The sequence below is a fragment of the Camelus dromedarius genome, chromosome 5 (genome assembly GCF_036321535.1).
Source record: "Camelus dromedarius isolate mCamDro1 chromosome 5, mCamDro1.pat, whole genome shotgun sequence".
NCBI lineage: Eukaryota > Metazoa > Chordata > Mammalia > Artiodactyla > Camelidae > Camelus > Camelus dromedarius.
This window is the reverse complement of record NC_087440.1, coordinates 37,551,794-37,575,771: the sequence shown is the minus strand read 5'-3', so window position 1 is coordinate 37,575,771 and position 23,978 is coordinate 37,551,794. Positions and strand designations below refer to the sequence as shown.

The window sequence follows — 23,978 nt, the reverse complement described above, 5'->3', positions numbered from 1 at the left end:
TTATTCATAAGATAACAATATTTGTTTCAAAAGTAATTCATTGCCATGCCAACTAGTGGGATAAGAGTTTAAATCTGAATGATGAGTATTTCCCTTTTTGATCCTGTGAATGGATCCCAGTGACTGTGTATATATTGAAGATCCTTCATGAAAGTGGGGCCTACACTAAAAGGCAATCTGTTCCCTCTGCTCCCCCCAGAGGAGCCCTCTCCACATCGCTGTGCCTTTCCATGTGGTCTACCTCATCAGCTCCAATTCAATGTCTGAGATCTAGTTCACACACTATTTTTGAAGCCTTCCAAGATGTCATCCCCTTCATGATGTCTCCAGTGTACTTGACAAAATTATGAGATAAGTACAATCATAGAGGCAGAAACGGTAGAGGTAGTCACATCTACTTTCCCCTAGACTTATAGTTTAGTTTATTGAAGATGAGGTCTGTGGTGACTCATTCATTGTACCTTGCACTGTGCCTGGCACATGGTAGTTCTCAAATGTTCATTATTCTTCGATTCTGACATCAAAGTGAAATTGTAACATGTAAATATACCTTGGTTTCTTGGGACACATATTTAAGTATGGTCAGTTGCTTTCATCTAGATCTTCTGTTTTCTTCAGGGATTTATTCCTTTTTTTTTTTAATGTTATTATTCTGAAATCTCATATCTGAATTTTAAAAAATGATAATAAAATCACAATAAAATTCATAGCATTTTTGGATAAGGTTTCTTTAAAGCATACAACAACATACTCATTAATTTTGGGGGTAGGAAGTGGGTGATATAGATAGAGGGAATAAAGGAAAATACACCTTAAAATCTTAGTACAGTGTAGTCTCTTTTTCTAATTTTTCTATTTTCTGTTAATAGCATCAAAAAAAAAAAAAAAAACCCTAACTGGAGTTAATCATTTAAATTCTGATATCTTTTAAAAAAATATTTTAAAGACTTATTTCTTATTCATTCTTATTGCCAATAACTAGGCCCTTCCTTCCTCCACTATTGGAGGATTTTAACAATCGCCCAGTTAATCTCTTTGTCTAGGTAGCCCCTTTTAGGCATTCTGACACTCTTGCCCTGTACATCTTTCTAAGACTCTTAGAACTTCTCCAGTCAATGTTCTAGTCCAGAACTTGTACTTGAGCCTAAATTCTGCATCCCACACATTTAAGTCTCTGCTTACTTTAGGTCCTACCTTTTCCCTCTATCATTGCTTAATGCTGGTTCTTTGCTTGGGGCACAGGTTCTTTCTTTTGTCTCAGAACATACCAGACTTTGCTTGTATTATTCCTCCTCCCTTGCAGTGTTCACATTCTAACTATTCTTCAAGGTCCACAAGGAACGCCACTTTCTCCTTGAAGATTTTCCTGGCAGTTGCAAGTCACTTTCAAAGTTCGCAAATAATTATTCTCATGTGTTATAGTTGTGTCAAGATAGTGGAATTCTGTACTGTTTTCTCTTAATTTGATCTGATTGATAACAGGAGACCTAGGGACCCTTACCTGCGACAGTGGGATATTATCTACAGATATCTGAAGTGCAAATCTGTAATTTCCAAAATACTACTTCTTATTTAGCAGCTCCTCTGATTGCTTAAAGGAACACGTCTCAAATATTATCATGTAATATTCATTTTTGTTTAAAAGATTTAAAAGTGAGAAAGTGAGAGTACAGTGGGTGTCTGGGGCATGGGTTTACTTTTCTCACAAACCAAGGGATTCATTATTGATAAAAAAAAAAGAAAGCTATATTCACATTTTCAATTAATTACATCCTAAATATCTCCAAGTACGTCCCATAAACAGGTATATTTTGTTTTCAATGCGTGTGACATTAAACGTTTGAAGGGAATTATTACGGACATACTTAGACCACAAACCACAGGAAAAAGCCCAAAGCACACTCGTGGTGCTGCTGCTTACTGGGGATGCCACTGCTCTTGAATTTACGAATTTTGGAGCCTCAGTTCTCTGGTCTGTACAATGGAGATAATAATACTTGATAATATTTACCTTCTAGGGTTGTGGTGAAAGGTTTTCTTTCTCGTGAACTGCGGGGCGGTTTGCCTCCCGGGACCGAAGGGAGGCGCTTTTCCTCCCGCGACGCACTTCCGTGCGCGAGGACAGGTGGCCAGGGGGTTCGCCGGGCCGGGGCGGGAGGCCAGGCGAGGGCAGGTCGGGCCTCAGCTTTGACGTGCAGCGCGGGGGGCCTTCAGCAGGAGCACGCTAAGTCTGTACACACCGTGCAAAAGACGCTGAGCGTGCGTGCACCCGTGTGCGCGGGGTATTGGGAGCGCGCTGGGGTTGACAGCGAAACGTGAATGCGCAGGGGACACCACAGAAAAGCGACAGGGGACCAGGCTGAGGTAGTCAGAGGCCCGAGTGGGCCAGAGCGCCCGCGTAGCGGCGGCAACGCGTCTCGGGTTGGGGGGAGGGGGTGTCTCCTCAGCGCCCCACGTGGCGGCTGGCGGGATAGCAGCTGGGAGAGCCCGTTTGCTCCGCCTCCGCCGCGCACGGCTGCCCTCCGCAGCTTCCCCGCCTGGTTCTCACCCGTCCCTCCTCCCTTCCCCCTCCCGGTTCGCGATGGACGCGGCCTCCCCCCGCCGCCGCCGCCGCCGCCGGCAGCGCCGCGCGGGCTTCTGAGCTGCTGGGCCTGAGGAGCCGCGTGCCGGGGACGGGACGTGCTGCCGCCGGTCCGGGGAAACTATCGCTTCCCTGTCACCAGGTCCCCGCGGAGGAAGGGGAGGGACGAGGTGCGGCTTTTCCTGTGCCGCCTGCCCGGCTCGACCTGCGCGGCCTGCGGCTTCCTGGGAACTCGAGGGCCGCGGCCGGGCCTGGCTGTGCCCGCGGCCTGCTTGGAGCTGGACCGGAGTCGTTTGGAACGACAAGCCCGGGTAAGAGCTTGAGGGAAGGGGAGTCGGGAGCGCCGTGGGCGGTGGGAAGGGCCAGGCCTGGTTCTGGGATTAGGGATGCTCCGCGGCGGGCTGGGAGCGAGACCCCCGGCCCCTGGTGAGGTCGGCGGGGCTGCTGCCGACTCACCGTTTAGACCCTTTGTTCCCCGCCCCCGGCCCTGCCCGCGGCGGGACCCGGCCAGCCAGAGCCCGAGCCCACTGCGGGCCCCTATTGCCCTTGAGAAGTGTTCGCCGCCCCGCCGGCCAGAGACATCCCGCCGGGCCTCGGAGTTCCGGGCGCCGCTCCCCGAAGACCTATCGCCCTGCTGGGCCGGCGGCCTCCTCTCGGGCAGAGAGGTTTGCCGCTTCTCCTCCAAAACTTCCCCTTCCTTCTAGACACAGGTAGCTAACTTAGTCGGGTTTGGTGCCGAGAAACCCGAGCGCGGTGCGCGGCGTCGGCTGGGCCCGGAGTGTTGGGTCATCTCTGCTGGTCGCCACCGTTGGGTGCCCACCGGGACCTGCCGCTGGATTTATACACCTGCAGCTGATTTACGTGGGCCCCCAAGCTGTTCTCCCGTGAGGGCGCTTACGAGCTTTTGTAATGACTTGCTTATTGGGGCTGCTTCTCTGTTGCTGCTGCTGTTTTTAACCAACTGCCCCATTCTGTAGGGATGGGGAAAGAGGGCCGTAGATTGGCCTATATTTTGATCCGTAATATGGTAGTCCACTGCACTTACTTTTAGCATTTCTTTTTAAACTTTTAAGAACAGTTGCCAGAACTGCCAGAATTCCTAATCAAGTCTTTATTCATCTTATATCTAATTATCATTTGTATTTGGACAATTTAAGAATAGCCGTAAGTCAGTTGAGAAGTCAGCAGAATTTGTGAAATTGGAGGTAATTTTGAATTAGAAACTAAATTTGGAGGAGGTTTGGATCATAGTGCTTAGTCTCCTTAAAATACTGAATGTAAGTAACCCTTATCGGAAGATCAGTTTCGTGTGGAGGAGTGGGAAAGAAGTTTGCTGGAAAAAAAAAAAGAACCTTTAGTGAGGTTTTGTTTGCCTTTTGGCACAGACGTTAGTGATAGCAGTAGTGGGATCTGAAGCTTGTTTGACTATCTTTGACAAAGACGGCTCTGGTTTCAAGTTAAGCAGCAACCTAATCAGCTTATACTCGGGCAAAACTGGTTTTTATTTAGAACTATATATGAAGTTAAACCGAAGGAATAAGAAAAGTTGAAAACCTGCATTAAACGGTCTATCCAAACATACTTACGAGTCTTTTCTAATTCCTAGGAGGATATCACGCAAATTTGGTTCTAGCCGATGTAAAAGAAAGATTTTTGAACTCGAGCTGATCAGTCCTGGACATTTAAAGGACTTTTTGCCTTTACTCTTTTAATTTAAGCAAAGAGGCTTAAAAAAAAAAACAAAAAACCATGGCAGATGTGGATCCGGATACATTGCTGGAATGGCTACAGATGGGACAGGGAGATGAAAGGGACATGCAACTGATAGCCCTTGAACAGCTATGCATGCTGCTTTTGATGTCTGACAACGTGGATCGTTGTTTTGAAACGTAAGTACATCCCTTCATTATCTTCCTTTGGGGTTGCTGTAGTGACATCTACACAACAGGTTTTCAACCATTTCCTGATTTTAGTTTGTGTAGAATTTTCTTTAGTTACTTTTGAAACTATCTTTTTAAAAGTTTTTGCTGGGGTTAGGTTATAGCTCAAGTGGTAGAGCGCATACTTAGCATGCATAAGGTCCTGGGTTCAATCCCCAGTACCTCCTCTAAAAATAAATAAAACCTAAAAAAAAAAAAGTCTCTGCAGTTTTGCCTGTACACTTTTCTGAGGAATAAAAATTAGTAGGCGAACTAATTCCAGTATTGGTAATTGAGGTGACACAAATACATGTTTGTTGAATGAATAGGAATTGGTAGGGAATACTAATTTTAACCCAGAGCTTGATTAATTCATTTTCAAAACATATTATGACCTGGGAAAGTACAAATGCTTATCTTCTTTAAAGTTGGCTATTTCTATATCAAGAAATTGGCTGGAAATTGACATGAAAATACAGATGATAATGAACATGTTTCCAACTCCCCTTTTTCTTCATTGGTGTTAAGTCACATGACTGTACTTTTGTTAAAGCAAATCATTAGTTGGTGAATTTCAGTTTGGAGGTAAATTGGATGTTACTAATATAGCATACTTTTGGGAATAGTAGAAACCTATTTTGAGGTTCGGAGAGTTTAAAAAGTTTTATTCAGAGGTTATGTAGAATTTGCAGAAATGTAATGCCATGTTTTCCCTCTTAATGTGATACTTGCCCAGTTAGATTAACTGTTCTTCTGAATGCTGAACACGTTTGGTTTTCACTGTTTATTTTATATTTATATTTACAATTTTGAATTCCATTAATAAGTAAATGAAAATGCAGATGTTTCTGTATCTGTTTTAATGCCTTTTTGAGGTAATTAGTAGAAAATGTTTGAGATGTTGACATAAAATTCAGTATAATTATCTAAATTTCTTTGGGATGGGAATAAAGGCTATATTCAATAAATTGACAAAGTAGTTTTAATTGTCTTTATTTTAAATGAATAATTAATGAAGATGAACTAATAAATGAATAATTAATAGTTCTTAGTTGAGAAGCCCATTGAAACAGTACTGTTACGATAAAAATCCTGATGAACAAAGTTTCCAAATCACGATCTGTTAGTGACCCATTTATTTCAACTAGTGATTGTTATTGACAAACTTTGAGAGCATAATAATTTAGACCCTCTGATAACTCTTGCTTTGGCAGAATTCATAGAAAAGTGAAATTGATTTTTGAGTATTCGTAGATTTCATTAGAGCATTTTCATTAACCTGAGAATTATTTTTGCTATTTTAAAAAGTAAGTCATACTTTACAGTCAAATCAGCTACCATTTTGTATCTTCTATTGTGTACTGATACATAGTACAGGTATTTGTAATGTTAAAAAGTGTTAACACAGTTTTAAAGAAACTTCTTAAAATATAAAACTCATCCTTATGTAAAATCCTACCATCCTAAAATAATTGTTACTCTTTTCATTTTCCCTTCCAGGCTTTATTCATATTTGATATAATACAGATGAAATTAAAGTCAGATGCAATATATATTTTTTATTTACTAAATGTAGATATAAAAGTATTTAAAATTGGAATGGTTAGCCTTATTTCATGTAGCATACCAGTAATTTGTCTATTCAAAATAGACATTTGATTAAATCTATGACTTTCTTAAGCTTTAGTTTGCTTTCTTCATTCTGTAGCCAGATTTTCTTGTCACAAGGAAGATTGTCTTTAGTTTCTTTAAACCAGAGATGCAGCATGTTGAGAATGAGCCTGGGTTCAGATTCTTGGTTTGTTACATGTAATTTAGCCTTTGAGGGCTTTACTTTCTTCCTCTGTAAAATGGCAGTAATCTCATTTTTGGTAGGCTCCTTGTGAGGATTAAAGGAAAATGTTTGTGAGAAGTGTTTTGAGTAAAGTGGGCTACCCACTAATGTCATTATTATTAAATATCTAATTTTGAATTTTATTTTGAGACTTTATTTCGTGAAACTGATGCATTCTGAAGACCCTTTTAAAATTCTTTGAAACGTTCAACAAATAAGGCAGGGGAAAAGCAGGATGAAATATATATTTAAACATTGGTGAAAATCTCCCACTTGATTTCATAAGATAGTAGCAAATAGTCCTTGTGTCAGGTAAAGCACAAGATTCCTCTATGTTCAGATATGTTTTTGCCTGATTAGCTTGTGTTAGTAGTTACATGTATGTTTAGTCAGGAGATGGTGTGGTAGAAATAATGGCCTTTGGAATGAGGTAGGCTTCAGTTAAGGTTTTTGTGAAGATTAAATATGATAATACATGTGAAATGCCTAGCATAGTGCTTTTCACCTAATAGTTAAGTAATTTTTTTTCTTTTAACTTAGTATTGTACGTGGCTCTCCATTTTTTTATACCAGTTTTGATAGTCTTTTTGAAGTTAAGAAATATGTATTTTCTGTGAAGCTGTGATTCTTCTTATTAATAATGCCTGAACTTATCAAAGTAATGCTCTAGAAAGTAAAATTCAAGTTCAGGGTTAGTTTTTGCTTTCATCTGTGATAAGTCATTGAGTTAAATTTAATATAAGTTATATTTAATATGAGTTAAATTTAAAAAGTTATGAATGAGTACTTTTGCATTCACATCAAAATAGATAATATTGTATATATTGTTATAAATAGATACATCCTAGGCAGTTGTAGATCCTGCTATTAAATCTTCAGATAATGTAATTTAAGAATTATGTCTCCTGGGAAGAATCTGAGATCTCCCTGGAAGATCAAGAAAAATGATTTATTAAGGATAGTGCTTTTTAGATACTAGAAGGGTCTTATTTTAAAAGTAATCATTTTACTTAATTATGAGGCCACAAAAGGACATACAGTACAATGTAAGCCTCTCCCTTTCCTGTCTCCTGGCTAACCAGTTCTCCTCTGCAGAGGCAACCATCATTAAGCATTTTCCCAGTGTATCCTCCCAGAGAGAGATATCCCAAGGAAAGACTGCCTTGAGTCTGGATTCCAAAGTTGTTGAACACAGTGGTAAAAATCTCCTATTATATATTTACAGTTAAAGTTTAAAAAGTACCTACAATAGTGATAAGGCTGTTAATCTTTTAAATTGTCTTTCTACTTTTTATTGTTAGGTATTAAAAATATGGTGATGACCTGAACAGATAACAAACTCTACTCTTATGGTAACTAATACTCTAACAGGGAAGACTGATATTGAATTATAAGTATTATATATACCTATATAGACAGGTATTAAATTATAGATTTTAAATCACAGGAATAAAATTGTGGTTGAAAACTGTGGTAAGTACCATGAAGGAAAAGGTCAGGGTGCTCTGACAGCATGTAGCGAGACATGAGCTGGATGTATAGGGAGTGGTCAGAATGGCCTTCTTTGAAGAAGTAGTTTTTCCTAGAGATATGAAGGATGAGTATGAGTTTATGGGATGATGTATGAGGAGGTGGGGTTAAAAGGGCATTCAAAGGGATGAAGGCATTGTGTAAAGGATTTGAAGTGGGATAAGCATGGCATGATTGATGAACTTGGAGAAAGCTAGTGTGACTGGGGCAAGGAAAGGTTGCTGGAGAGCTGTATTGAAGGTAGAGAGGGGCAAGATCAGGTGGAATCTTGTGAATGCATTTGGTTTTATGTTGAGAGTGATGGGAATGCGTTGAAGTGCTGTGAAAGAGTGATGTGATTAAACTTGTCTTTTAAAACTATTACTTTGCCTGCTTTTTGGAGAACAGATGGGTGGTGAGGATAGAAAGAACGGATGCTTGTAAACTTAGATTTAGGAGGTAAAATAGAATTTGTTGAATGATTGAATGTGAGAGTGAGAAAGGAGGTATCATGGATGACTCAGGTTACAATAGGTGATGATTCCATTCAGTGAGAGAGAATACTGGAAGAGGGCCATGTTTTGAGGAACTGAGATCATGAGTTTGGATTTGGCTGGATCTTCATATCTGCTTTGCATTCAATGTGTTGTATTATGTTGTTTTGATGGAAATATATGAAAACAAATCATCCTCCATAGATGTAGTTGGGAAAGGGAAGAATGTTGTAATGATTTTTTTTTAAATAATTATGGGTATGCTTTGATATCATACCCAAATTGGGCAAGTGATGGTTTCTTAAGGATTGGTTATAACGTGGATTCTGAAGTCATATCAATGAGCTTGTCGTAGTCTTGTCACATTGAAGTCTATTGGTCTCTCTGGTACTTTGGTTTTTTTTTGTTTTGTTTTGTTTTTTTAAACCCATGTTTAAGTTTGAAGGCTTATGCACTGTTCATGTGAAAAATATTGGTCTACTGAGGTATACAGATATTCCTATTGTTAACATGTCATTCTACAATATTGGACTCTAACATTTGTTAATACAATGTTAACCCCAAGAAAAAAAGTCTTTAAATATTGGGACACTGTCAAGCTCATGGTAGCAAATACATGTTTTCCAAAGTTGTGATTTTTGCTTGAAAGCTTGAATGTTATCATTGGCAATGAATACCATCAGTTGTTTTCCTTGAAGTGGAAGGCTTACTTGGTTAGTTTTTGGGAAAATGTTTGCCAGATATCTGAGTCTGAATAACTATAATTTGTCTGAAGTTTTTTCAAGTAAAAATGGTGCTGCATGAAAAAAAGTGGCTAGTTCAGGTCTCTAACAGTTGTACAAGTATTTTTCCTTTACACAGCCATCATTCTTCAGTATGCAGAAGTGCTTTATGCTCATGTCCCATTTCCTTAAGTAGAATTTTTAAAGATTAAAGGGTTGAGATTTAGTTAAGTCAATTATTTTCATTTTTTTGTTTTTTGGGGATTTTTTGCTTCATGAAGGTTATTCTGTAGAAAAACTAGCTTTTTTTTCTCCATGCTAGAGCTTGGCAGGGAGGAGTATGATTCCTAGTAGTACAGTTTAGGGCCGCTGCCTTGATTCATGCTAAAGCACCAGCAGTTTTACCCACCATTGCTTTTGCATCATTAGTGCATTGTCAACACAGGAAAGAAAGTGATTCAAGAAGGGAAAGGACAATCGTGCATACTGGTGAGAGGTCAAGTAGGGTGAAGTCTAAAAGATGTCCTTTAGACTTAGCAACATTGTCAAGGTCATTGATCTTAATGAGAGCTGAGTGGAATGGTGGTGAGGGGCTGATTTGAATGGATTGAGGAGTAACATGAAGAAATGGAGACGGAGTGAGGAAAGCTTTTTTGAGAAGTTGGATTAGAATAGGGATGTAGGACTTTTTCTTTTGAAGGTCAAAGAGTTAGGAGAGAGAATGGATAATTCATAAAGTAAGGATTCTGAGAAACTGGGAGAGAATTTGCTTTTGTCAAGAGTAGTGCTTTTTAAACTTTAATGTGCATAGTGTGAATCACCCGGGGATCTTGTTAAGATGCAAATTCTGGTTCTGATAGTCTGGTGTGATGCATGATATTCTGCATTCCTACTCTGCTGTCAGGTTATGTTGGAGCTGTTGGTCAGAAAAATCCCACATTGAGTATCAAAACTCTGATCCACTGGTGGAGAGAGAGTTTTAAGGCAGTGTGTTCCTTATAACACAGGGAAGATGGAGAGGTTTAGATGCAGGTGTTTTAGGCTTGTTGGTTAAAAGTTGAAGAGATTCTCTCTGATATCTATTTTCTCCTCAAAGTAGGAGATTAAAAAAAATGATAATGTCTAGGATTGGTAAGGGGAAATGATTATGCTCATATAGTGCTAGTAACTTCATAACAGATATCCTCACCTGTAAGCTAACTATACCCAGAGTTACAGTTTTAAAATATTTTTATGGTCTTTTTTCCAGCTTTATTGAGGTATAATTGACTACAGTCTAAAAATATTGATTTGACTCTATTACTCTCTTTTACAAAATCTTTTATGTCCTTTACCTAATGGATAAAATTTAAATGCCTTCAAAGACCTCTACTGTACCTCCCACATACATCCTACTATTACTTTTGTTTTTCCATTTGCTAAACATAGTGCCTGGCATACAGTAGTTAATATCCAGATATTGAATGAATTGAAGAAATTCTTTATATTATTCCTGTTTTACACAGTGTCTAAAATGCTGATAGAAAGTATTTCTGGAGTCAAGAAACTGGTTAAGGTGTCTGCAGGAGGAAGAGCATTGTGTTTACAATGAACAGAATATGTTCATTGTATTAAATACACATAATCCTAAAAAATTAAGTAAGTAAATTTCCATAAACTGACAGCAACTGTGTATGCAATTTTCAGTGGACAGCAGAGAGAAGTGCTGGACGATGAGAAACATGCTCTGTCAGAGTTCTTAACCTTGTGCTCTAGGAGGCCCATAGATAATGAGCTTCAGTGAGCTTTATTTTGTTACCAAAGTGTCTGTCACCTTAAAAATGTGAAAAACAAAACACTCTTCTAGTTTATAGCAATATATATGTGTTCTTTGTATACTTGTTGCCCGTGTCATTAGATCTCTTGATTTCCTCAGAGCCCAGCTCTGCCTTACTCATCTTTGTATCCTACTTCCGGCACCTAGCACAGTACTTGGCACAAAAAGGCATTCAATAGTTAGATACCTGTTGAATGAATTACAGTCAAGTTACTATGTGTATTTTAATTAGAGAAAAGCAAGTCTACATATTGGAATTTGACCTCTTTCTTTGAGAGGGAAGGCTATAATTTTTAACTGCTATGCCAGGAATTATTTTTAGTTAAGCAATACACAGTCAAGGCTGGGCACGGGCAAAAATGGAATAAAAGATAAAATGGATCAAAAGATGTTATTTATTACCTTCAAGAAACCATATTTATTAATCTTTTACAGTTAAAATTTTTATTTTTGTTTTTTAAGAAAGGAAGTGCCCAGTTTACAGTATATTCAGTAAAATATCACCAGTTACTACAGGTAACTTCCTATATTTAAAAAAAAAATCAAATTTCTTTATATTGTAAATCTTATGAAATCTGGGCCCTAGTCCGAGTAACAGCATCTGGAAAAAACTTCTTGTTTTAAGTTACTTATCTCTACTTCCGTTAGGGAAAGATTCTTAGGTCATTGCGGGTAACATTTTGGAAATTTCTGCTTAAATTGGATTCATCCCAATATTCCTCTTAATCTCATTTGTGTGGTTAACTGGTCTAATAGTAGTTGTATATAGACTGAGTGGGTTTTTTTTTTTTTATAATTCGGGGGAGGTACTTAGGTTTGTTTGTTTATTTAACGGAGGTACTGGGATTTGAACCCAGGACCACCTGAGTGCTAAGTACGCATTCTACCGCTGAACTATCTGGTCCCCCTGAGACTGAGTGATCTTAGTTTCCTAATTAGGTTACCTTTGGGTCTATAAATGGGTATTATTATATACTACTGGGTTTAATATATAAAAATATTTTCTACCTGTAATGTAGGAGGGAAATATTTACAAGTTTAAATTTTTAATGGTAATGTATATAAACTTTTGTGCCATACTAATATTCTTTTAGCACTGTTCAGGGAGAACTTTGATTATTATATGCATGCTATCTTAAGTGTATTTAAATTACCTATGGTAAAATTTGAGTTTTGAAAAATGCATTGAGTTGTATAACCATCACCATAACTGAAATTCAGAACAGTTTCCATAACTCCCAAAAACTCCCTAGAGTTTTCTTTTTGAAGTTAAACCCTCTCCCAGTCCTAATGTCTGGCAGTCAGTGGTCTTTTCTCTGTTGCTACAGTTTTGATTTTTCCAGAATGTTGTATAAATAGAATGATACTTACAGTGTACAGCCTTTTGAGTCTGGCTTCTTTCATGTAGTGTATTATATTTGAAAGTCATCTGTTACTGTGTGTATAATAGTCCCATTCCATTAATTGCTAAGTAGTATTTAATTTTACAGACGTACCACAGGTGGTTTATCCATTCACCTCTTGAAAGACATTTGGGTTTTTCTTGTTTTTATGATTATGATCAAAGTTACTGTAAACATTATAGATTTCTGCATATATTTGAGTTTTTATTTCTTCTGAAATTCTTTTTTTCTTTTGAAGTTCTTAAAGATAAATCTGACAAGATGTAGAAATTGACAAACTGATTTCAAAATTCTTGATGGAAGTGCAAAGGACTTACGTTACCCAAAACAACTTTGATAAAGATTAAAGTTGGAGGACTAGTACTGCTGTATTTCAGTTCTTATTACATAGTTGCATTGATCAGAACAGTGTGATATTGTTGTAAAGGTAAATTGATCAATGAAATGGAATAGAGAGTTCAGACTGCCACCTTCCTGGACAACTTATTTCAACAAAGGTGCAAAGACAGTTCAGTGGAAAAAGGAGTTTGTTTTTTTTTTATGCTGCTGGAACAATTGGATAGCCATATGCAAAAAAGAAATAATCTTTATCAATACCCCATACCATATACAAAAACAAATTTGAAAGGAATCATATACCTACACATAAAGCCTAAAACTATAAAACCTTTAGAAGAAAAAATAGGAGAAATCCTTTGTGACCCTAGTTAAGCAGATATTCTTGAACACCAAAAGCATGATCCATAAGAGAATAAATTGATATATTTGAAGATTTTTACTGCTAGTTCAATTTCTATAATAGACAGAGGACTGCTTGAGTTGCTTAATTCTTTATGAGTAAATTGTAGTAGTATATCTTTTAAGGAATTTGTGTATTTAATATAAATTAAAATTTATGGACATAGTATTGTTTATAGTATTTTTTGTCCTTTGGATGTTTGTACAATCTGTAGTGATAATTCTCCTTTTTATCCTGATACTGGTCATATTTATCTTTTGATCAATCTGACTAGAGGTTTATCAATTTTATTTATCTCTTCAAAGAACCAGCTTTTGGTTTCATTCATTTTTTCTGTTTTTCTGTTTTCTGTTTCATTGATTTCTGCTCTTTATTATTTCCTTAGTTCTGCATTGGTTTGGAGTTTAATTTGATTTTTTTTCTAATTTTCTTAGGTAGAAGCTGAGATTCAAGACCTTTTCTAATATAGGCATTTAATACTATAAATTTCTCTTTTATACTTTCATTGCTGTTGTATATTCATTTTCATTTAGTTAAAAATATTTTTAAAATTTCTTTGAAACTTTCTTTTTTTACTCTTGGGTTATTTACAAATATGTTTCTTAATTCCCAAGTGTTTCGGGATTTCCCAGGTATTTTTGTGTTACTATTGTGGTCAGAGTACACACTTAATATTATTTCAGTTATTTTAGATTTATTAAGGTTTGTTTTATGGCCCATAATATGGTCTATTTTTGGTGACTGGTCAGTATGCACTTGAGAAGAATGTGTATTCCGTTGTTGAGTAGAATGTTCAACAGGTGTCAAATTAGGTCAAATTGATTGATAGTGTTCTTCAGTCTATATTCTTGTTGATTTTCTATCTGTTGTTAAGGTTACTGAGATGGGGGTGTTGAAGTCTCCAAGTACAATTTTAGTTGTATCTATTTCTCATTAATTCTATCAGTTTTTGCTTCGTGTATTTAGCAACTCTGTTAGGTATCTATAGTACTGTTAGGTTTTCTTGATGAATTGACCCTTCTACCATTATGTAATGTCCCTCTTTATCTCTGGTAATTTTCCTTGTTCTGAAGTGTGCTGACATACATGTAGTCACCCAAACTTTTTTTGGGGTAGCGTTTGGTATCTTTTTTTCCATCTTTTTGTCTTAACCAGTCTATATCATTATATATAGTGTGAGTTTCTTGTAGACAGTATGTGGTTGGCTTGTGTTTTTCTTAATTCAGCTTGACAACCTCTTGTTTTTATTTGGTGAGTTTAGACCATTTACATTTAATGTACTTTTTGGTATGGTTACATGTATGTCTAACATTGTATTATTTGGGTTTTGTTGTTCTTTTCTTCTTTGTTTCTGTTTCTCCTTTCCTAATTTTTTTGAATGACTTGAGTTTTTGTGATTTTTTTTGGTAGCATTTTATGTATTGGTTTTTTTACTTTGTTTCTTTGTATTTTTAGTGGTTGCTTTAGGGATTATAGTTAATTTAGAGTTCATGTTTTACCATTTAAAGTGAAATGAAGAAGCCTAAAACCATGCAGATCCCTTTACCCTCTTTTCTTTTTGTGTTATAGTTGCCATATGTGTTAAATCTATAAATGCTGAAGATCTCAAGATAAAATGTTATAATTTTTGCTTTCAACATTTGGTAAGAGGAAAATAATCTATTATATGTACCCAGATATTTATCGCTTCTGCTGTTTCCTTCATTCCTGAAGTTCCATGTATCTCTGTGGTATCATTTTCTTTCATCTTGAAGAACTTTCTTTAGCATTTATTTTAGGGGAAGTCTGTTGGTGATGAATTCTCTTAGTTTTGCTTCATGTGAGAATGTCTTTTTTTTTTTTTAACATTTTTTATTGATTTATAATCATTTTACAATGTTGTGTCAAATTCCAGTGTTCAGCACAATTTTTCAGTCATTCATGGACATATACACACTCATTGGCACATTTTTTTCTCTGTGAGTAATCATAACATTTTGTGTATATTTCCCTGTGCTATACAGTGTAATCTTGTTTATCTATTCTACAATTTTGAAATCCCAGTCTGTCCCTTCCCACCCTCCACCCCCCTGGTAACCACAAGTCTGTATTCTCTGTCTGAGTCTATTTCTGTCCTGTATTTATGCTTTGTTTGTTTGTTTGTTTTTGTTTTTGTTTTTTAGATTCCACATATGAGCGATCTCATATGGTATTTTTCTTTCTCTTTCTGGCTTACTTCACTTAGAATGACATTCTCCAGGAGCATCCATGTTGCTGCAAGTGGCATTATGTTGTCAGTTTTTATGGCTGAGTAGTATTCCATTGTATAAATATACCACATCTTCTTTATCCAGTCACCTGTTGATGGGCATTTAGGCTGTTTCCATATTTTGGCTATTGTAAATAGTGCTGCTATGAACATTGGGGTGCAGGTGTCATCCTGAAGTAGATTTCCTTCTGGATACAAGCCCAGGAGTGGGATTCCTGGGTCATATGGTAAGTCTATTCCTAGTCTTTTGAGGAATCTCCACACTATTTTCCATAGTGGCTGCACCAAACTGCATTCCCACCAGCAGTGTGAGAATGTCTTTATGTTGCTTTCATGCTGTGAAGATATTTTTGCTGGATATAGAATTCTGGGGTGCCAATTCTCTTCAGCATTTTAAAGATGTTCCACTGTCTTCTGGCCTTTATGGTTTCTGATGGGAAATCTGCATTCATCCTTATTTCTTTGTGGTGTTTTCCTCCTTGCTGCTGTCAAGATTTTTTTTTCTTTACCTTTGACTTTTTTGCAGTTTGATTATGATTTATCTGTACATGGTTGTCTTTGAATTTGTCTTGTTTGAGGGTTGATGCGCTTCTTGAATCTATGTCTTTCACCAAATTTGGAAAGTTTCTTCAAGTCTATTTTCTGTACCAGTTCTTTTCTCCTTCTGGGGCTCCAGTGGCACACAAATGTTACTGTTAGATATGATTCCCTCAGGTCTCTAAGACTCTGTGTTCCTTCCCCCCCATTTTTTTTTCTCTGTGTTCTTCAGATTGGATAAGCTTTATTGATCTGTCTTCAAGTTCACTGACTCTGTCATCTTCAGTCTCTTCTTTTTTTTCTAACTGAAGTATTGTCAGTTCATTCTCTTGAGCCCACCCAATGAAGTGATTTTTTCCCCCTACAAATTGTGTTTTTCATTTCTAAAATTTTCATTTGATTCTTTTTCATACTTTGTTTTCCTGTTGAAAACTTGCTTTCAGTCATTTCAGAAATGTTCACATTCAAGAATGTTCATGGAGTATAGTTAAAATAGCTGACTTAGAATCCTTTTTGATAATTTTAACACCTAGGTTGTCTCAGGGTTACATCTGTTGACTGTCTTTTTTCTTGGATAGGTCAGATTGTATTGATTTGTGTGTGTGTGTGTGTTAAGTTGTTTTGGATTTTATTATAAACATTTAGCATATTATATTGTGAGACTCTGGATTTTATAAAAATCCTCTTTAGAATTTTGATTTTGTGGTTTTCTTTTACATGCAGTCAACTTGGTTAAATTTAGATTGCAAGTTCTGTCTTGCTCTCTTTGGGTGGTGGTTCCAGTGTTGGTCTTTGTTATGGTGTTTGGGTCTGCACATGTGTCACTCAGAGTTTAGTCTGGGACTTGGGTTGTGGATTATGGCATAGTGCAGTTGTCAGAGTCTTTGCTGCTGTTCTTTAGCTTTGTCCTCCACTTGTACAGATTTGAGGTGACATCAGGACTTGTGTCAGGGATCATTTTTCTAGTTCTTTCCTTTCTTGAGATTTCCTCTGCATCTTTCAACTACCAGGAGCCCTTTTTCACTAGTAAGAAAGCTAGGGATCTCTTGAGGTTTTTAACCACACTTCACCACTCCTCTACCTCCATCCTTCTACCCTTTGTATTGTCATACACTTACTGGGACTGGGTCTACCCTCAAGGTGAAAGTAGTAAGAGAAAACAGAGAAAAAAAAACGTGATTCCAATGTTTAAAAAAAAACAAAACAAAACATGATTCCTTTCATGCTCTATTGACTAAAGGGACTCCTTTTCTTAGTTCCCAGTTCTTCCGTGGCCTTAGATGCTCATGCTACCTCTACTGTACTGTGCATGTATCATTAGGGTTAGTCTGGGGCTGGCTTTGGGACCAGACTGAGAGGGAAAAACTCCAGGAGTTTCTCCCCACACCCTCTGGCTCATGGAGTCCCCTTTTCTTGGTTTTCTCAGAGTTTTTGTTGTATCCTCCCGCCACATGGTTTGGGAGTTATCTTATCCAGGGTCAAGGCTGGAAAAGAAAGGAGAAAAGGAAAAAAGCCCTTGAAACTCACTTCCATCATGGGTCGTTAAATTTTGACTTTCTTCCCCAATCCGTCTGCTGTTGTCTAGCTTTGTCCAATTGACTAGCCCCAAACTTTAGATTTATTTTTGACAGTTATAAAATATGTTTGTTTCAGAAATTTGGAAAAGTCAGAAAAGTCTGGAGAATGAAAATTATGTATAATTGCACCGTCTAGAAATAAGCAATTGTAACTTTTTGCTCTAGTTTCTTCTCTGCATATTCTTACATGATAAATACCATGATGGACATATTTTTTTCCTTTTCTTTATTTATATTATAAGTTCTTAGTAAGCAGCTTTTAAAAAGCCTGCACTATCATATACTTGATGATGCCCTTGTTATTTGAGATATAGGTTATGTAATAGTGAGCATCTTTATACATACATTTTTGCCTGATGACATTTTTTTGAACTGACTTCAGAATTACATATAAGAAACCAAAGTTTCCTTATCTGTTTGAATTCATAATATTTAGTTATTGTTAGAAGTCTGACAAAATTTTCATATATAACTATCTTCTCATAACTAATTTCAGAATTAAACTGTGCTTGATAGACGACTTTGTGGTTTTTGATTGTTTTGAGATTTAGAGTTGATTGGAGGGGAATCTATTTGAAGATAATGTTACATGTTTTCATTCCTTGGAGGAATGAATGAGTAGGTTAGTGAATTTCGATTTTTATCTTTTAAGAGAAATTGGAGTGGAAGTTTTAAAATGATGTTAATATATACTCAGTTTGGTAGTTTAATTTTTTTTATATCTGCCTTAAAGTACATGTTCATACAGAAAAAAAGTCTGTATTAGAATTACAGAAATAAAATAAGAATGTTGAATTTATTGGGGATTTATTTTATGACTTTTGCTATTCTAATAGAGACTTTGTATATCCTGAAGTATTTCTGTGTATGTGTATATGTATACAACTTGAGATTTTTGTCTGTTTGTCTTCTTGGTGGGAGTTCAAATAGTCTGTATTTAATTTTAAATGTTTGTTAAATTCTGTGATAGCCAGCCAAATTTTATGAAATAATGTTTTAAAATATTTATCAATTTAACAGTAACGTTATTCTTTGTGGCCTAGGAGTGGGGAAATAGGTACTCCAAAATGCTTCTGGTGGGATTATACACTGTATAGCCTCTTTAGAAGTCAGTTTGATATCTGTCAAACTAAAGATGCACACACAGAAATACACATGAGAGTCTTTCCATCATAAATACTGGTTCAAGTGTGCAAAGATATATACCTCCAGTATTGTTAACTGCAGCATCATTTCAAATAGTAAAAAAACTAGAAACTGTCTAAATGCTTAACAGTGTGTGGCCTTTCTTTAGATGGGATATTATGTAGAAAGATTGAGCTATACCTGTTTATATTAATCTGGAAAGGTGGCCACAACACATTAAGGGAGTAAGCAACTTATAGGATAGTCTTTGTAGTATGATCCTACTTGTAAGTAACAAAAGCTTGATGACTAGGCACTAGAATCATCTGATGACTTGTTCTCTCACATGCCCTTGAGTACTGGCTTTTAATTGGGTTTATTACTTGAAACACCTACTGACCTTGCGATATGACTAACTGGGCTTCCTCACAGCATTGTGGTTACATTCCAAGAGCAAGAGTCCTAAGAGAATGCGGTAGAATTGGCTTAGCGTTAGAAGTCACAAAGTGATAACTTTCACTGTAATCATAAACCTGCCTGGAAACATAGGCCCTCTCAATGGGAAGAGTATTTAAATCACATTGTAAAAAAGAATATATGGATATGTGGGATGGGAGATAATATGGATATTGTTGGAATATACAGCCTACTGTGTCATAAAATTCTTTAAGCCTCTATCCTTTGCACATACTATTCTCCTTACTTACCACACAAGAGCTGGTCTATTTGGCCAACTTCTTCCATGTGGTTTATATGAGCATCTTTTATGTGCTAAGCACTATATTTTATATACTCTCAGATCCTTGCAGTAACTCTTCAAGGCAGAGAATGCCTTGATTTAATTCAAATTTCTTCCTTTTTTTGTGAGGTTTTCCTTTCCCCAAATCCCCTGAGTTGAGCTTTCCCTCTCGGAACTTGTCTTTTTAATTGAAGTATGGTTGATGTACAATATTACATAAGTTATAGATGTACAACATAGTGATTCACAATTTTCAAAGGTTACATTCCATGTATAGTTACTACAAAATACTGGCTATATTCCTGGCATTGTGCAATACATCCTTGCAACTTATTTATTTTATACATAATAGTTTGTGTCTCTTAATCCCCTACCCCTATCTGGCCCCTCACCCCTTCCCTTTCCCCACTGGTAACCACTGGTTTGTTCTATGTATCTGTGAGATTGTTTCTTTTTTGTTGTGTTAACTGGTTTTATTTTTTAGATTCCACATATAAGTGATGTCATACAGTACTTGTCTTTCTCTGTCTTACTTACTTCACTTAGCATAATACCCTCTAAGTCCATCCATGTCTATTTTTTAGTTTTTTGAGACCCCTCCAAACTTTTCCACAGTGGCTGCAACAGTTTACATTCCCACCAACAGTATAGGGGGTTCCCTTTTCTTCACATCCTTGCCTGCGTTTCTTATTTGTGTTCTTTTTAATGATAAGTCGTTCTGACAGGTGTGAGGAGATATCTTACTGTACTTTTGACTTGCAATTTTTGTTGTTTTTAAGTTATTTGTGGGGGAGTTACTAATTAGGTTCTGGTTTTTTGTTTGTTTTTTTTTTTAATGGAAGTGCTGGGGATTGAACCCAGGACCTCATGCATGCTAAGCAGGCCCTCTACCACTGGGCTATATCCCTCCCCCCTGATTTGCATTTTTCTGATGATTAATGATGCTGAGCATCTTTTCAAGTACCTGTTGGCCACCTGCATGTCCTTTTCAGAAAAACGTCTATTAAGGTCTTCTGCCCATTAAAAAAAATTTTTTTTGATGTTGAGTTGTGTGAGCTGTTTATATATTTTGGATAGTAACTCCTCCCTCACAGAGCTCTTTATGAACTTACTTCTTTTAGATTTTTTATTATAGCACTTATTATACTTATTCTTACTTAATTGTATTATATTTCTTTCTATTAAAGTGAATATTTTGAGACTGGGATTATTTTCATATATTTATTTATCAAATATTTGAGTGTCCACTAGGTAACAAGTACTGAACTTGGTTGTAGGAAAACAGAGATAGATAGGATACAGACCCTGCTATCACATAGCTCATGTTTTCATGGGTGAGACAGATAAATGGGAAAATATAATACAGTTTGACAGACAGGTTTCACTGAATTCTCTGAAACCACCCAAGAGGAACATAACTGAGGCCATCCTCGAGGTTAGTCTAAGGCAGACTTCCTAGAGGAGGTACTTTCTGACCTAAGCCTTATAAATTTTTTTTTAAATTTTAATTTTAAAAGTCGCTTTGAAAAAGGAACACAAGTGAAAAGGAGGAAGAGAGGATAAATGTTTCTTGCAGAAGAGACGGATGCAAGGGCATGAGTATCTGGAAGTTCTAGTGAGAGATTCTGGTTAGGAAGCCATTGTCCTAATCCAGGTAAGAAATAATGAGAGTTGGAATTCAAGGGGAGGGACAGATATTAAACAGATTTAGAAGCTAGAACCATCAGGATTAGGTTTTGAATTTTGTATTTTAGAAATAAGAGTTTGGAAGAATTTTAGGATTTTTACTTGAGTGACTGTTTCGGTGGTAGATTAGAGAATAAGTAGTATGGGTTTTGGTAGGGAAACTTTGTATGGTTTTGAGCAGGTTGTGTTTGATGGTTCCTGAAACGTCACTCGGTATGATAGATGAGTAGAGGAGGCAGCTGGGTCTGTAATTAATTCTGGGGTTTATGAGAGGAGTTTAGACTAGAGTCTAGAGTTGGCATTTTGCTCTCTGTGGGAAATGAGAGATGGCAGTGGATTCACTTATTTGTGTTGTGGGAAGGTGTGAAGTATGGGAAGGTGATGGGTGACCTGATGGGGGTTGGGACAGGGTGGAGTCATGTTTGTGGAGGGGTGGGGGCATATTAGTGAGGGTTGGGCTCAAGAATGGAGAAACAGATCTCTAAGGGAGCAAATAGAATTCTTTCTGTTTGGTTTCTCTTTCCTTAAGGAAAAAAAGTTCTTGCTTTTTTCTTGGTATCATTTATTCAACAGACAAAACTTAAATGCCTTCCCGTGTGCAGAGAACCCTGCTGGGTGCTGTATGAAATACATCTCTATTCCTAGGAGAGAGTTAAAATGGACAGAAAATAATAAAAATATAAATAAGTAGTAATATTAAACAATATATATATAAATACATGAATATATAAATTATATAATAGTTATATATTATACTTAATATAATTTTTAATATAATATAAAGTATATAAAATAAATGTAAAAACAAATTAATAATTTAAAATAAAATAATAAAAATTGTATGTATAATTTATATTTGCTCTCTATATATCAAGTAAATTATGACAAGAAATAGTCATGTTTTGGGTAGTTAGGAAAGGTAAGCCCCGGAGTTGAGGCAGTGGCATTTAGGCTGACAGGAAGGATGACAAAGAGCCAGCTATGGGAAGAGTTGGGAAAAAGCATTTTTGGTGGAGGGATCAACACACACATTAGCATCTTTATCTTTATCTTTCTGTCTGTCTATTAAAAACCATGAGTTCATACCAATATCTCCAGTTCCAATCTAACACCACAGGGTTCATTTTAATTTTCTCTTTATGTGTTTCCAACTCCAGTCTGCAGTGAGAAACCTGGTTCCCGTTATCCTCAGTGTATTTATTTGATCACACTTCCCTTCCCCCGTATGTGTCAGTTGCCCATAACTGGGGCATTGCCCTGTGCCGATGCCCTCTTTACTTTATGCATGCTCTTGCATCTTATTCCAGATTGACCTCCTCCTTCCTTTAGAAATAGCTTCCTCAACGCTAGTGCTAGACGTCTCTTTCGTGGATGTCAGAGTGACTGTTTCAGTAGTCCAAACATGAGTTTGAAGTTGGCTTAGAGTAGGGTTGTAAACAATGATGTGGAGAGAAGTGGAGAGATTTAGGATATATTTTAGAGAGAAAATTGGTGGGATTTAACTAACGGGTTGGATGTGTAATGTGAGGAAAAAGAAGAAGAAGCTAAGGATGATTCTCAGATTTCTGGCTTTCTGGATGGTTGTGATATTTACAGAGGCAGCGATTTGGAGGTGATAGCACATATCAGGAATTTTGTTTTGAATGTATTCATTTTAATATACCTGTGGTAATTCTAAATGCAGATAGTGGTAGTGAGTTAGTTGGCCTGGGTGGAGATAACATTTTGGAAGTTTTCATAATATGTGAATGTGATTTATAGGTATGGTGTATGAACAAAGGGAATAGAGAGAGAAGAGAACAGAGTTTAGGACTGAGGCTAGAGTGGAAAAAGTCAAAAAGCCGAGAGAAAATTGAGGAAAAGGTGTGAAGTACTCACTGCAGACAGTGGAAGAAATGTAGCAGAATGATTGGACATTGTACTCATTTAATGTTGGTGATCACAAATTTATAATGAGATCAGTTTTCTTGATTATGTAAATTTGTTTCTTAGTTAATCTCTATTGACATGGATTCAGACCCATGGAAAGTGTGATTGTGGTTGTAGCCCAGGAAAACGGCAAGGAACTTGAGGGTCTTATTCATAGGAGGTAGTCAAGAGCTTATTGAATAACCATGAAGCTCAAGTTGAATTTAAAGACTGAGTTGAAGTATCTATCAACGCAGGGTGTCTTTGGAAATTATACTAAGAAATTCCCTAACCAACAAGTGAAAAGATAGTTTTAAGGTCTTATATGTTTATATCACAGTGACTATGTTAAAGCAGTATATCCAGCAGAGTTTATTAAAAAACAGCACTTGTTAGTAATTTGTTTTGTTGCAAAATGAACTTTTAAGTATCATAACAGCGTTCTTTCAACTATTCTGTACTTTTCAGAATTCATTATTTAATACTGACATGTTTTTCCCTACTTTTTGCTTAATTTATAGTTAACTTGTATTGTTGAGATTTTTGTAATTTGCTTTGGTTCTACATTGAAAGATTAGTGAATATGCCTAAAATACCTTCTCATGGTTGAAAAAGTTAACTCAAGAGCTAGAAAAAAACTTTTTTGTTGTCCAATAGCCAAAAGTTACAATAGATGTTTGTACCATACCTTTAAGAAGTTTACAAAGCAGGTTTCCACTATACTTGACTTAGAAATAAGCTCTTACTTATGCAGACTGTTTTTATTTTCCTCTTAGAAATAAAACTGATAAAAGTTAAAAGCTGAGAACCTATGTTTAGAACTTTCTGTCTGGGATGGGTGTGGCTCAGTGATAGAGCATATGCTTAGCATGTGAGAGCTCCTGGGTTCAAGCCCCAGCACCTCCATTAAAAAAAAAAGAACGGACTTTCTGTTTTTGTTTTTTTAAACTGGCCCTTTAACAATACTTGTTCAGATTTGTCACGTTTTAGGGAACACAGCAGGGAACATAGTTATTCCCCAGATAAGCAAATAACCGCATTTCCCCATGAAACACAGAAAGTTACATTAAACATTTCTCTTCAGTTTTGTTTTTTGATTTGCAGTTTTTGTACTGTATAAGGTAGATAAATAATTTTCTCA

At 36.6% G+C, this 23,978-nt stretch overlaps 1 protein-coding gene and 1 long non-coding RNA gene across 10 annotated transcripts in view; one reads left to right on the top strand and one right to left on the bottom strand.

Moving 5' to 3' along the window:
* Nucleotides 1-2,455, bottom strand: part of LOC105094184 (uncharacterized) — a 59,041-nt gene extending 56,586 nt beyond the window's left edge. For all 5 annotated transcript variants that reach the window (XR_010380925.1, XR_010380924.1, XR_010380926.1 and 2 more), the window contains exon 1: nucleotides 2,012-2,455. This is a non-coding gene — a long non-coding RNA (uncharacterized LOC105094184). The remainder of the gene's footprint in view (nucleotides 1-2,011) is intronic.
* A 249-nt stretch (nucleotides 2,456-2,704) lies between these two features.
* The window catches only part of HECTD1 (HECT domain E3 ubiquitin protein ligase 1), an 81,916-nt gene continuing 60,642 nt past the window's right edge, over nucleotides 2,705-23,978 (top strand). The window contains exons 1-2 of one of the 5 annotated variants that reach the window (XM_031453535.2): nucleotides 2,705-2,892; nucleotides 4,188-4,470. In XM_031453535.2, the coding sequence (XP_031309395.1) occupies nucleotides 4,331-4,470 (140 nt within the window). In that variant the 5' untranslated portion in view covers nucleotides 2,705-2,892; nucleotides 4,188-4,330. The remainder of the gene's footprint in view (nucleotides 2,893-4,187; nucleotides 4,471-23,978) is intronic. The other 4 variants (XM_031453537.2, XM_031453533.2, XM_031453536.2 and 1 more) reach the window with 4 other exon arrangements.